At 46.7% G+C, this 14,190-nt stretch overlaps 1 protein-coding gene across 1 annotated transcript in view; it reads right to left on the bottom strand.

Annotated features, from left to right (window-relative positions):
- The window catches only part of ptprn2 (protein tyrosine phosphatase receptor type N2), a 121,772-nt gene that overhangs the window by 5,401 nt on the left and 102,181 nt on the right, over positions 1–14,190 (bottom strand). Inside the window, exons 14-20 of the mRNA XM_086102338.1 lie at positions 14,017–14,164; positions 12,708–12,781; positions 9,210–9,287; positions 5,696–5,815; positions 4,650–4,816; positions 3,218–3,271; positions 1,073–1,137 (exon numbers count right to left, since the gene is read on the bottom strand). Coding sequence (XP_085958464.1) covers positions 1,073–1,137; positions 3,218–3,271; positions 4,650–4,816; positions 5,696–5,815; positions 9,210–9,287; positions 12,708–12,781; positions 14,017–14,164 — 706 coding nt within the window. The remainder of the gene's footprint in view (positions 1–1,072; positions 1,138–3,217; positions 3,272–4,649; positions 4,817–5,695; positions 5,816–9,209; positions 9,288–12,707; positions 12,782–14,016; positions 14,165–14,190) is intronic.

Here is a 14,190-nt window from a genome sequence, read left to right as displayed (position 1 = left end):
TGCGACGGTGCTCTCCAAACGCAACCGCGCAACTCGGCTCGTCTGATGACGAGATTTCTTTTGAGGGGGTGAGGAAAAACGACTCCGAACAAGACCTTCATGTGTAACAAGGGAGGGCCCAATTCCAGCCTGGAAGAGAAGCCAGCGAAAAACTTTTGAGGGCCAGATTATGTCCATTTTCTACACGGAGGGGGTTTGGGGTGGGCGGGTCGGGGGGCCGGGGGGGGGGGGGGGGTTACTACTGTGCAGGACACAAAAGGTTAAAAAGAGCGCGCCGATACGCTTTCATCGCCGCGGACAACGGAGACATTTGTCTCCGCCGGACGTAACCCCTTTCTAACGAGCGGCCGTTTTGAGTTGGGGGAGAAGGGCAAAGTTGAAAGGTCAGAGGGCAGGGATGGAGGAGTTCTTCTAACTGACACAGTTCGACCTTATGGGGGTTTGCCAGCATCCACAATGGACGCAGAATCCATTTGGAATTGCAAACATTTTTACACAGCGCTTTTCGACTCGCGTTACCGTAGCAGTTTTCTTCTGTGTTATGCTGCCCCCTGGTGGTCAAGCCATGCACAGCACAAGCAGCCGCACAAGAAACGCATGCGGTCATAAATTGCTTAGATATTATCTATTTGTGTTTTGACTTAGACAGTAGAACACTGTAGAGTGCGTGCAACACGCGAGGGTTCACTCCCAGAGGAAAACGACAACAAACAAAAAAAAAAACATCGAATGAACACATTGCTTCTATGAAACATTGATGCCAAGAGCGAAGCCGTAAACGAAGGCAGTTTCATTGCCATGCACGTGGCATCTCAATTCATGTGGCAATTGTGATGCGGGGTCGATACGGCGTGACAGTAGCATAAATGACTACATGCTCATGTTCATATAGCTCCCCCCCCCCACCCCTTGATTTTTCATTTGTGCGGGGTGCTTTTGTTCCCTCAACTCCCTCCAACCCCGCGCGGGCCTCCGCGTCACCCTCCGACGCATCAACGAGACCCTCTCTGGAAAACCAGAGCGTTGCCACGGCAACACAGGCAGGGGGAGTGTGAAAAAGCCAAGCGTTTACCTTTCGCCATCCTATTGAGGACCATGTCAATCAGAATGTAAGTCCCGCTCCTGCCGGCGCCGTCGCTGCAGTTAGACACAGACAAGGAGGACGCACATTATGACGTTGAGCGACTCCGAGACGGGAGAGACAAACATCGCTGGTAAAATACAGCCGGACACGCAAATATCGAAGGCCACCAGTTTGGTCATTAGCTCATTCACTCCCAAAGACGTTTTTAAACGTCTTTTCAGACTTGGTCTAGAATTGGCCGGTACTGAATGAGCTGTTGAGACTTTGCTTTTCTTTTTCTTTTTGAACATTTATTCTTTTTTTGGGGGGGGGCGGGGGGGGGCAAAATGAATTTATGCTGACATGAATGAAAACTAAACAAGGCATAAACATTAAAAAAATAAAATAAAATCTCAGTGAATTCAAAAACAAAAAACAAACAAGGATTATTACGCTGGAATTTTATATATAGATATATAGAGAGAGAGAGAGAGCGAGAGAGAGAGAGATACACACACACACACACAAATTAAAAGAAAAATATCCCTTTTCACAATACAGTATTGCAGAGTTTTTCTTTTAATTGAGCAAGAGAGACGTCGTGAATATATTTGGCCCGGACATTTGAATATTGGATGATGCAACACATGTGATTGACTCATGTGTGGTCTGGCCAAGCAACGCCGAGGGACTGGAGGGGGATTGGGGCTTTCTGCAAGCCCACCAGAGGACAAAGGCTTTTAAAAGCACGCACGTCGGGAGCACAGGAGAAGGTTGAGAGACCAGGGGCGGTTTGAAGAACCGTTTCTTTTTTTTTTTTGAGGGCCTTGCTTCCCCCCCTCCCCCGCCCTCTCCAGTACTCCAGAGATAGTGTGTTGAAAAGCCTCCCTTTGTGCCCGCCGGCCATTCAGCGGCGCCGCATGTTAATTGCAAACAAGGCGCGGGCCAACAGAACAGGGGGGGGGAAGGCGCACGGCGATCTCATTAATCCACGCTCGGCGCAGCAGTGCCCCGGCGCTCCCGCCGCGCGCACGACTTCACAACTTGCGGCTGTTAAAAACGTGCTCGGGCGGGACATTGAGGCTTTACCATAAACCGGCCTTTGGCTCGACTCTTAAAATGCAGAAAAGAGTAAGAAAAATAAAATAAAAGCTACGGTGGTCTGTGCGGTGTTTAATAATCGAATGGCTTTAATGCGGGGGCACTCTTTCAATGATTTCAATTCTCTTTTTTTTTTGGTGATTAAATCCAAGTACGTGACCGATTTGACAACCGAGTCAAAATAATAAAGTGCTACTCCATTTTTTTTTTCAATGATGTTGCCAAACAGTAATCGTGGCCATTTTATTCGTTTTAATGCGGACTCTTTCAATTTCTGTGAAGCTCTCGAGGTTTTGAACATGTATACAATACAATACATGCAGATTTGTGAAAGCGCTTCACAAAACAGTTAACATAAAGTAAAATAATAAACACAACACATAGCATAAAACACGGACAGTCGTGCAGTCCTAACCACTTTTCCGTCACACGCTTTGTTGTTTGAAGCAGTTTCGGATGAAAGAGGAGAGAATCAAAGTCTCCTTTAAGTGTATGAGGAAGTTTAAACTGAAAGTTGACATCTTTTTAACCCGAATTTGAGCCGGAAATCGAAATCGAGCATAAACAACCGACAATGTCTCGATCAAAATAAAATGATGTATTTTTCCCTTTTTTTCTGGTGGTAAATTGTACATTTTGGGATAACGTGGGTGAGAGTAAATTTACAAGAACACATCAACACAACCATCGCCGAGGGGTGATTTAATGCATAGTCTTTCAATTTTCATATTCTTTAATTGCCAAATTTGACCCACTAAAAAAGGTTTGCCCTGACAAGATGTTTGATTCAATCAAGGAATATGAAGGCACTTTGCCGTGTGAAAAGTGTAAGCGATAAGGCCCCAAATTTGTTTGAATGTCGATGTCACGTGATTTCTCTCTTTCTGTTCAAACCGCAGCGAAGTCGGCCATTTTGATTTGAAGCGAACCCAACGGAAGACGCCTTTTTGCGTCGCGCGATCGAATGCGGTCGAAAACACGGGCGCCCCTGGGACGGAAGCGGAAACCCAATCGCCATCGACATCTCGATAATCATCGGCTTGCGATACTTGCCTGCAGTGAACAATAATCGGGCACGCTCGACCCCGGTAGCACTTGTTAACCTTTCTGGAATAAAAGAAGACAAAGAAAAAAAAAAAAAGAACACACGTTATTGTGGTCAGGGATCATGTTGGCAAAACAAAGATGAACGGCTCCAATTAAACGCGACTCGCGCGGCGCGCCCCCGCCAAGACAAACGCGGCGATAATCGAGGCGGCCCCGCTGGCCCTCGGGCCTGCCAATCGATCGCTTTAACCGGAGCGGAGGCACTTCGACGGATGGAGAGTCATTTCCCGGCGCGTTGTTGTGACGGGCCACGTTTGCGCCAAAGGGGGAGAACGTCATTCATGTTAGGTCCGTGTCAAGGAGCGCGGCGAAAAGATGCGCCGGAACTTCCCATGCAAAAAGCGAGAGGGTCGAGGGAGCGAGGAGGGGGGCGGGGGAGCGTGAGCGAGCGAGAGAAAAAAAATCAGCTAGCGCACAGGCCTGGCTGAGGAGACGCAGTTTCCAATGATCACTTTTGTGACTATGCAACTGGGCTCATATTACTAGCTGCAACATCACAAAAATGACACTGGCAACTGCAAAATTGGGCCGAAACATCAAAAAATAGACACTCTGTCGTCAGGGCGCGTACACGCACACACAATCAAAGTTGCACTCTAATCCATACGAGCTAATTGGAAGGGAAAGAAAGCGCCAAAGAGGCCGCCGTCCCCTCACTTTGCATCAACGGGCGTGGGGGGGGACAGTTTTCCATCCCCAAATCAGATGCGTCTCTTCTCTTTTGTTTTCCCGGAGGAGCTCGGGCGAGGTGATCCCGTCGCTAACAAATGCCGAACACTCTCTCCCCTCTTTTTAGTCAGGCGGCTCGCATTTAATTGGCTCTTTGAATGAGGTGGGGGGTTTTTCCCCCCCCCCGAGCTAAGCCAGGCAGTGCGGGGCTGTTAAGTTGCTGCATCGCAAGTGCTGGAGGGAGGTGGTGCCGGGATAGTTATCAAAAAGTGAAGTTGGGAAAAAAAAAAATGTCTTACATTTTTTTTTATCAATTAATACGCTACATGAGCTTTCTGGGTTCATTTAAAATTAGAATGATGTATTTTGGTAACTACGAAGACGCTAGGTCAAACTGTCGTTGAAGAACTCGAGATGACTTTAATTTATTACGCCGTGAATACTTGCCACTCGACATATACTCCATATATTCCCAAAATTAAAACTAAGACTAAAACTAATAAATAATGAAAAGCACGCATTTGTCAAATATAAAAATGACCTTACAATGAACAAATCTGCTCAAAAGAATAATTAAAAAATATATATTTCAGAAGAAATGTCAAACCAAAGCCCCCCAAATTATTATGACCCTGGAGGAAAGGAGAGAAACAGGGGAGGGGGAGCGATTTGATCGGACGAGGGGGCGGGGGTCGACGCTCTGCCATACCTGCGGAAGTCCAAGAGGGTGCGCGCCGCGTTGGGGACGCCGCGGTCCATCCAGGAGAGGAAATGGAACTGCGTGACGGTGCGCGTCTCATTAGTGTGCAGGTTCTTCAGGTAGAAGCTCCGGACCAGGAAGTCCTCGCACCAGATGTGCTCGGAAACCAGGTTGACCTGGACGCACATAAATACACGCGGCGATACCATTAACGCCATACGGTACAAATTCCCAATCAGCGGCGCGCCCCTCGCGCGCTCATCTTAACTCTTCAACCCCACAAGACGTACTTGTACGTCTTTTTAAAATTAGGCCCCGCCTACCAAGGACGTACCTGTACGTCTAAGTCTTTTTTTTTTTTTTTTTTGCGTCATAGAGAGGAGGAGGGTCTGATGCAATCTGCGAATGAGAATAAGCTGTTTGCATTGTAAATCATGTCCAAAAACGACCCGTAGGTGACAGTGGTGCCTCACGTGCTTGAAATGCATGCTTTTACAAAAAGCTGTTTCTCCGTTTTTTTGCCCAGCAATCGCCATTTTCATGAAACTTAGCCATTTTGTAATGCCGATTGCTGAAGAATGGAAAAAGAAAGAAACACATTTTTTTTCTGCTGAAAGAAGAGAGTCCAAACTTTATTTTGGTAGGCTGCGTGTTTATATCGCATTAGAACCAAATATTCCGTGGGCCTTGCAAGATCAGTCAAAATCCAGTAAAACGCTGGGTTTGAGGGTCGTTGCTCCGGTGAAAATGGCTGGCATTGAATGAGTTAAAAGAGATCGATTCGAGCAAAGATTCCCAAACTGTGGTGCGCGCGCACTCCCTTGGGGGTCCACGCAGTTCACTCGAGGTGGCGTTTGACGTTAAAATTGATCAATTGCAGTACAGATTTCCAAACTCGGGTGCGGAGGTGCGTGCGATTAATAGAGAGGAGATTTCCAAATCATGAGTTGCGATGCGTGCTCTCCGTGAGGTGCGTGACCTTGTCATCAATTTGACTGGACATTCACAAACTGTGGTGCGCGCGCATGAACTAAAAGCGATCACGGCGTACGTACCTCGTAGAAATGGTAGACATCGGAGCCCTCATCCGGCCAGTAGCGGTGACACTGCTTGACGCCGTTCTCCGAGACGGGAGTGAGCATGACGACGACCACGCAGCCGCTCTCCCACACCATCTGCGCACGGCGGGAGACGCGAATCGTTCAAGGCTGACGAGCGGCGGAATACGAGAGGACGAAAAGGATTTTTTTTAATCCGGGCGCAGGGGGCCTTGAAAAAAAATCGTCACCGATGCAGCCGATTGTAACGCGAGAAACCCACGAGCCCGCAGCAGCCATTAAAACTCATTCACTCCCAAAGACGTTTCTAAACGTGTTTTCAGACTCGGTCCGGAATTGGCCGGTACTGAGTGAGTTAAGGGAAATGGGAAGGCGAGCTCAAGATTTTACGAGCGTTCGGTGCGTTTATCAAATATATTCAGCGTGCATACATTCAGTCAATGTTTTCTTTTCCGTATCTCGTCGGTGACAAAAAAGGGAATTAGAAACTTTTACAGAACAGCGGTGAGGTCATGTTTAGGTGGTGATGTAAGTCATGTAACGCATTACTCTTAATATTTTGGGGAATATTATTACAGTTACTCTGTCCAGTACTGTAATGCGTTACAACATCGGGGTCACAAGACAAAATTGGAAGTAAAGAAGACATGAAGAGAAAGCGAAGAGAAGTTCGAATACATGACCCCCGACACGAGCCAACTTGCATTGGCCGCCGGTCCGTGTGAGATGCCATTTCAAGGTTTTGCTACTTACTGAGAAAATAATACACGGCTGAGCACCTTCCTAACTCGCTGACTTAGTGACGCCGCCCCGAGCTCTTTGTTTTCAACACTCTGGTCTTTTAGTGATTCCTAGAGCCAAAAAGAAGTTTGCCAATTTTTCTATTCGGGCTCCAGTGCTCTGGAATGCCCTACCCATGCAAATTGGAGCATTGAAATGTTTAAAACCCTACTCTAGACTCATTTGAATGAACAAATCTTGCATTTAGTTGAACTGCACGTTGGCCTTTTTAACTGCCTCTTCCCCTGTTCGTCCTTCCCCCTCCTCCCTTCTCTGGAGACGGGGCAAGGTGACGATGACCCAATTGAATGTCGCTGTACGGATTCTGCTCCGATCATTATGGACAGGATTTGCTCCGACTGAGCTGAAGGCCGGGTTTTGAGGGCGATCCGCCTCTCTGAAGGTGTCTCCCTGCGGTGTTTTTATCTTGTTAAATGGACTTTTATATCATTCTAACATTGTATAGTACAAAATGGTGTCAGATACAGCCCGGAAAGCGGATTGTCCCATCTGCAACCCCTTCTCAAGGTTTCTCATTTTCCCCAGATGTTTTTTTTTTCAGTTTTTTTTCCCAAAACATCTGACTTGACAAATCTACACTGATCACCAGAAGCAGAATTATAGTTATAGTTGAATATGTATTCCAAACAATCTCTCTTTAAGAACGCATTTATTATTTTTGCAGCGCGGTCAGCATTACATAACATTGCCCAGAAGTCATTGCTTGTCATCCCACCCGCAGTCATGATTTCATGAAATGAAATGCTACGCACATACGAAATACAAGCAGGAACCAACCAAACTAAAAAGCAGCATTTGGAATCGTAAAGAATTAAGAGTCACTTTCTGACAATGACTGACATCAATATCGTCCAATGACATTCACGGACTCATTTTTGTTCGGGCCTGAAAGAGTGAGAAAACTACCGTTCAACTCCGTGAATGCAAGCCCGATTTTGCATCCCCGACCTCCAAGGCCCCCCCCCCCCCCCCCACCGACGTAATTGGAAAAGATGCAGCGTTGGGTTCGTGGCACGAGAATCTGTTTGTTTGGGTGCCGATAAAAGATTGAGTCTATTCACCTGGCACAAACACCGACAAACAAATACAAAACAATTATCGCCGTTTCATTTGAGCCACTCAACACAGTGGAATAGAATGAGAGGGGGTGGTGGGGGGGGGGGGGGACTTCCCACACAATTTGCAGTTAAAAGCTAGCGAGCTATTGCGTTGTTAATTAACTTGGAGCCTATTGTCGCCTATGAAAAGCCATTTTTCCAGGAAGTCCCGGCTTGAGAAAACTTTCTGCCGCGCGATGGAGAAAGGAAGAGAGGGCTCGTGCCCGCTTCGCACTCCCGTTACGCGACCGCGCAGGCGATGGTCTCGCTAATTACTACAGTGGGCGTCTTATTAACACACAGGGACGCCATTTGGCCGGCACGCATCATTTAGTGCGCACCTCCACGCAAGCGGTCGGCCGTGTTTAACGACGGCTTGTGGCTCCGGGTGATTAATGGTGCTTCGGGCAAGGAATGGGAATACATTAGCCTCCTTATTGGCACCGCAAGACTCGCAAATCATCAGCAGTTTTATCCCAAACCGCGTTTGTGATTTTGCATCCGGTGCGTCTGCCTTGTCCACCTGGGGGGGGCATCTCACATACAGATGGATATATTGCTCATTTAGGTGTTTTTATGAATCCCGATATTTCGCAGCAGTACTGCCTGGAAGCAGCGGCCAATCGTGCCCTAATTAGAACTAAAAAGGGATTTATTATAATTCCTCATTGAGATCTTCTCTCAGCTCATCGGTACGGCACTAATATTAGTCTTTGTACAGAGGATATATAATGTATATAATGTAACTGCTGTTACATTGCCCCGCTACAAGTGTTGTGGACTTTGTGCTTCAGTATAGCACATGTCAGGGAAGTATTAAACTCGTACTTAGTGCATCAGTACAAAAATGAATTTGTCCAAAAAAAAAAACGGAAACCGCGAGCACGAAAGACAACTTCTGCCACTCGTCACGACGTAACGTAACTAAAACAAACAACACATCGGATCTTATTCTTGTGCTTCCATAGGTGCTGCTAGTTTGTTCAGCAACAGAGTTCAAAGAATAGGTTCAGCAGTTTCAGTTTGTGGAGCGCATACTGAGCGTTTGTGGCGAAGGTGCCGCTCACCTTCCAACGATATTTTGCAGGGGACTTGTTTACAACTTTGATTCATCTGAGAGGCTGTTTACACGCCTTAGTAGGTTTTATTGTTTTGCTTAGCAACAGAGTTTACGTCCAGCGGTTACGTTGCACGTCCTTGGAACAATAGTGCTCTTTCTACTCTTTGATTTGTCTTTTTCGAAGTGGGGAAAAAAAATGAATTTGAGGGAGGCTTTTGTCATCTTAAATAGAAATTGGGCCACAGGACTCCGACTGTTTGAAGAAATGTCAGCTTGCGAGAAGCGCTAAGCATCGCTTAAAGCATCGAGCTTGTTAAAAATATCGTTGAGAAAATATTTTTAGCAGGAACAATACACGAGAGGCGCAAAGCGGGGGCTTGCTGATCTCCCGCCGAGAGCTCCCATCGCAAAGCAAAGAACGCGTAACCCACATGTCCCCGGCGTCTTTTCTCCCCACTGTGCGCGTCTCCGCTGCGATTGTTCGGAAACCTCGCGGCCGAAGAAGCAAATCGCTTTGAGCGATGGCGGCGGCGGCAGGACGAACGAGACTTACCTGCCAGAAGTCGGCCACGGTGGAGGGAAGCGGACCCTGCGATGCGACGTAAGCGGGGTTGCGAGGGTCGCGGTCCATCTGGGAGCGAGAAAACGCAAACGTCACGCGGCGCTCGGATGGCGGCCGACGGACGGAAGCCCGCGGGTCGGACGCCGGCTTAAATCCGCCATCCGGATGGAGACCATCACGTCCTCCCTTTACGGAGATATTCGGCACCTCCCTCTCGTCCGCCAATGAGATTTACGTTTGAACGCGTCGCCGAGCGCAAAAGTGATTGTTGAAGTGGACCGTGCAGTTTTCGCCAAATCATTTGTGTTGCAAAAAGACACAAACTGACATTGCGTGATGATGTCATTGCGTCATTACGTCGCACCGCGGTACGTACGGCTTAAAATATTTATGCTGTGCAAGTACCAACAACATAATCACTAAAATGCATATTCATCGAAAACCACCGAAAGCCACTTGAACATCAACATGGCGCTTACGTTTGGAAAGCGATTCAATTAAACTGTGTTGCACAGAAAGTAAAAAAAAACAAACAAACAGAATTTTAATCAAGGTTTGAAAACAAATAGTCCTTATCTTTAAAATCATTCCAATGATGTACAGTTTCTTAAACATCACAGACACGCGCGAGGAGGAGATCACTGGAACGCTGTTGTAATTCAGCAAAACATTTTCTTTTTCACGCTTCCCGGTTTTAAGATTCTTCACATGTTTTTTGCTAGAGGAGAAATGTGAGGGTGGGGGCAGAGAGGGAGGAGGCGAAATTCCCCCCGCTGAAATTAAAGGCGAACGTTTCGTTTTGCCAATCTCAAGGACACAGACGCGCCGCCGTCGCCGTCGCTCGAATACTAAAAGGCAAACGTGAAAGAGCGCTCCTGTGTTTTCGAGCCGTCCTCTTCTCTGCCGCGGTGAGGAGAACGGCGCGGGCGGAGGAAGTCGTCTCTTTTGGTTTGGTTATAAAACTGCTGGCAAAAAAAAATGCCCTACGCCCATTCGCCACTTTAGCCTCGTGCAATTATAAATACTGTTAGGTACGACTTGAAAAACACAATATGCTTGTGGCCGGTTGGGCTTTGACCTATTAACTTGTATACAAACGTATATAATAATTAACGATCACAATCTTAAACATCGGCGCCTCACGTTCGGCGAGACGCAAGGTGCGTTCAAACGCAGTCGGACATTTGGAAAACGGAATTAAGTCCCCAGAGGCAGTAAATGTTCATTTTGTCACATCCCGGTATGTCATGATACCCGATCGAACCGCGAGGCTTCCATCCTTCCGTCTTCAATAATATTTTAGGACGCAAAGGCTGAAATGAAACAAAATCCAAATATTTTGCAATCCTTACGACTTTTTAAAGTCCTGGATAGAAGTAAAAATATTAAGTGTGTAAACCAAAGTTACCGAAAGCATTCAATCGAGTCATTTTACAGTTTTGTTGAACCAATACGAATAAAAGGTGTTGTTTAGCTGTCAGCTATTATTTCACTGCTTTAACGGATATTTTTACTTCCTGTTTTTGTTTTCGCTCAAAGTCATGCAAAGGACGTGATCCGTTTTGTCAGCTGTTGCTTGTTGCAAACAAAGCTGTTGTGCCCGTAAAATATTTCTCCTCGGTCAAAATTAATCTTACATCATACAAAATCACAGTATTGAGACCATTTTGCATGAGCAAATATGATCAGGCTGTAAACCCTGCCCCCCCCCCCTCCCCCAAAAAAGAATGAAACCAAATCTGTCCTGGTGTAAACAACTTTTTCAGTTTCTACCAGTCCAAAAGTTCGTGTGGAGCCCAGTATTGTACTGGGCTCCCTCAGACTAGCTTGATATTGTCCAGGACAGCTCAAATGTACTTACTGACTACCCGATTATTGTTTCTGACTACCAAAGTATTGTCATTGCCTGTCAGGGTATTATTCCTGACGATTCCAATAGTGTGGCCCAGCGCGGAAGTGGTTAGTGCGCCGCCGACCTCACAGTGCGGAGGTTTGATTCCAGTTTCAGCTTCCTATGTGGAGTTTGCATGTTCTCCCCGTGGGTTTTCTCCGGGTACTCCGGTTTTCCTCCCACATTCCCAAAAAAACATGCACGGCGGGCTGATTGAACACTCTATATTGTCTCTCGGTTTGCGTGTGAGCACGGAGGATTGTTGGTCTCTGTGTGCCCTGCGAATGGCTGGCAACCGGTCCAGGGTCTCCCCCGCCTACTGCCCAAAAACAGCCGGGATAGGCTCCAGCACCCCCCCCCCCCCACCCCCCTCCCGCGACTCTGATGAGGATAAAGCGGATCAGAAAATGGATGGATGGATTTTAGCAAGTATCATGGAAGTCGTCATCTTTGATTTGCTTTCGCGGGCCAATTAAAATGATGTGGTGGGCCACATTTGGTCCCCGGGCCTTGAGTTTGACACTCGTGCAATGTTTGTACCTGAGAATTGCACCTAAATACTTCGATATGTTCTAACTCCTCGAGTATTGTTTCAGAGTATTGTCCCCGAATGTTGTACATGACGACAAACTACTTTAGCATTACTCCCGACTTTTTGGCTCTCATTCCTGACAACACGATTAGAAACGGTTGTGAACGGGACCCGCCGTCTTTCTCGGCCAAGTCGTACCGCATGCAGTCAATCCCGTGCGTTTGTGACGTTTGGGTGACCGGAGACTGCTAGCTTAGCTCATTAGCTTTTGTGAACTCCCCGGGAAAGAAAAGAGCCCGATTATTTTTGGTGGGACGTTGCTGCCTCGGAGCTAATGAAGAGGAAGAAGCCACATTGACAGACATAATTATCGGTTTTGCCAGACACAGCCGGGGGTCCCTATTGTGGTGTGATTACCCTCTTTGCATCCGCCCACCCCTCCTGTGTCCTGCCCTTCCTTGCCCACTTGCAACCCTTCGGTCGTTTCACAGCCCCCCCCCCTCCACAAAAAAAAAAAAATTGTTGTTGCGCGCAACCTTGAAAAAGCTAGGTGTGAATATGCCATCTGAGAAAATGGAGCATGTAAAAGCGCGGATTGTTTGTTTGAGAGGCACATTAAGCTTTTAGCGCAGCTCCCTCCTTTATCTGCTCGGAAAATTCCGGGTACTGTGTTTGAAATGCATAGCTTCCTGTTGCCTTTGATGGAGTCCCTGCGCGGCAGCCTCGGGGGAAATCACAACTGACAACATGTGGTGGTTGTGGGGGTGCTTAAAAAAATAGCCTTGGCCCTCTCCCACCTACTTTTGGATATATCGGAGATGCATTTGCCTGTAACAAAAGATGCTTATCTTCTTTCTTTTTTTTTAGTTTGTACAGATGAAAAAAACGAGGTTATCTCAAAGTACTGATAGATCCACGTGGATTTGAGCTTGGAGAAGTTAAGTTTTGAAAGAAAAAAAAAAGGATCAATATACTCAAATCTATGACAAATCAAACGGGAACGGCAGATCCAACACCCCCCCCCCCTGAAAAAAAAAAAAAAAAAGAGTGAATGAACAACACTCACGATTGGACTGGCGTTGATGTAATCGGAGCCGCTGTGGTTATTCTCCGCTTTCAAGGTGATCCTGGAATGATCATCTGAAAGAAAAATGCATAATTCATGAGTGTGTTTTCCCTCCTTGGCACCCCGCGTTGAAAAAAAAAAACAACACAAAAATGAAACTGAGAGAGGATGCGTGTGGAGAAGAGCACTTTCGTCACTCTTTCATCATGGCACAAGTCCGGAATCTCCAATAAGAAAAAAGTCCCTCAACTCCTTTATATCTCCATGAAAATCTACCACTTGCGAACGCACACTCGGCGTTCCTGTTTTAACACGTCGCTTTGAGTGACAGCCAAGCTTCTAATCTCAGCTCTTCAAGTGTTATACGCAGTCAAGAGTGGCCGCTTGTGTCATGATTGATTGACGGTTAACTAAAAAAAAAAAGAAGAATAAGCCCATTGCTACTTGGCGTCAACTAATTCCCATATTAGGGCACGGCAATGTGTGACGAGAGCATTTTGGAACATGCCCCGGTAAGAAAACAGTCTCAACACAGCAGCCCCGACCCCCACAGACCGTTTTAATGTCAGATATATTTATTTTCAGGGACCGGCTTAATAAATACAACGGCCGAATAAACACAACAAAATAATATGATACGACCTGCGTGAAAACTGTGGTATTTTCTAAACATAATAATAAACCCGAATCACGACACGAGGAACGTCCCATCTGGCCGCAACACTCTCTGGTCGCTATGGTAACGTTTAATTAAACGTGCCTTCAAAATAAGATACGCCGCAAATACAAAGTGCATGAAAAATACCATCGTCGCATATTATGCGGAGTGGAATCTCCCGTTGAAATAAATCCGTCTTTGGAAAGAAACTTTCTAAAGACGCTTGTTTTTTTTTTTTACTCAATTTGCTAGCTCCTGGTTTTCATTTTAGCACTAACCTATCACGTGACCGAGAAGTGCGCCTTTAGCCGACTAAGAGTGACATATTGTAAATGGATGTAATAGAGAATCCGGTCTTTTTTCAAAATGAATCATCTTTCAGATGAATAAAACGGAAGTAATGTCAGTTATTTAATCTTTCCGTGTGGCTCAGTACCAAATGACCCGCGGACCGCTGTAACCGACTACCTCGCTATGTATTATGTTTGCTATTCTCACCAACTACCTGCGGAGTAATTCTGACCACCCGGGTATCATTGCTGACTATCCAAGTGTCGTTACAGACTATCTTCGCATAGTTCTAGACAAGTGGAGTCCCTGAGACCGAACACAGGTTTGCGAATGAGAGCTTGTGGGGGGCGAGGCACTCACATGCTAGCACGGCGTCTGAGCGGTTCTTCCCGGTGCTCTGCTCACTCTGGGCAACGCCGCAGGTGGCGGGTTCTGCCTGGTACGAACACAGGGCCTCCCATTCGCGCTCCAGACGGTTCCTGTCCTTCAGGTGGTCCTCCATGTACGACTGAGGGGAACACAAGAGTTCCATTT

Source organism: Hippocampus guttulatus, chromosome 21 (assembly GCF_054856545.1).
Source record: "Hippocampus guttulatus isolate MCC_2025c chromosome 21, RoL_Hgut_1.0, whole genome shotgun sequence".
Taxonomy (NCBI): Eukaryota; Metazoa; Chordata; class Actinopteri; order Syngnathiformes; family Syngnathidae; genus Hippocampus; species Hippocampus guttulatus.
Note: the sequence above shows the minus strand (reverse complement) of the source record. Positions and strands in the feature narration are given on the sequence as shown.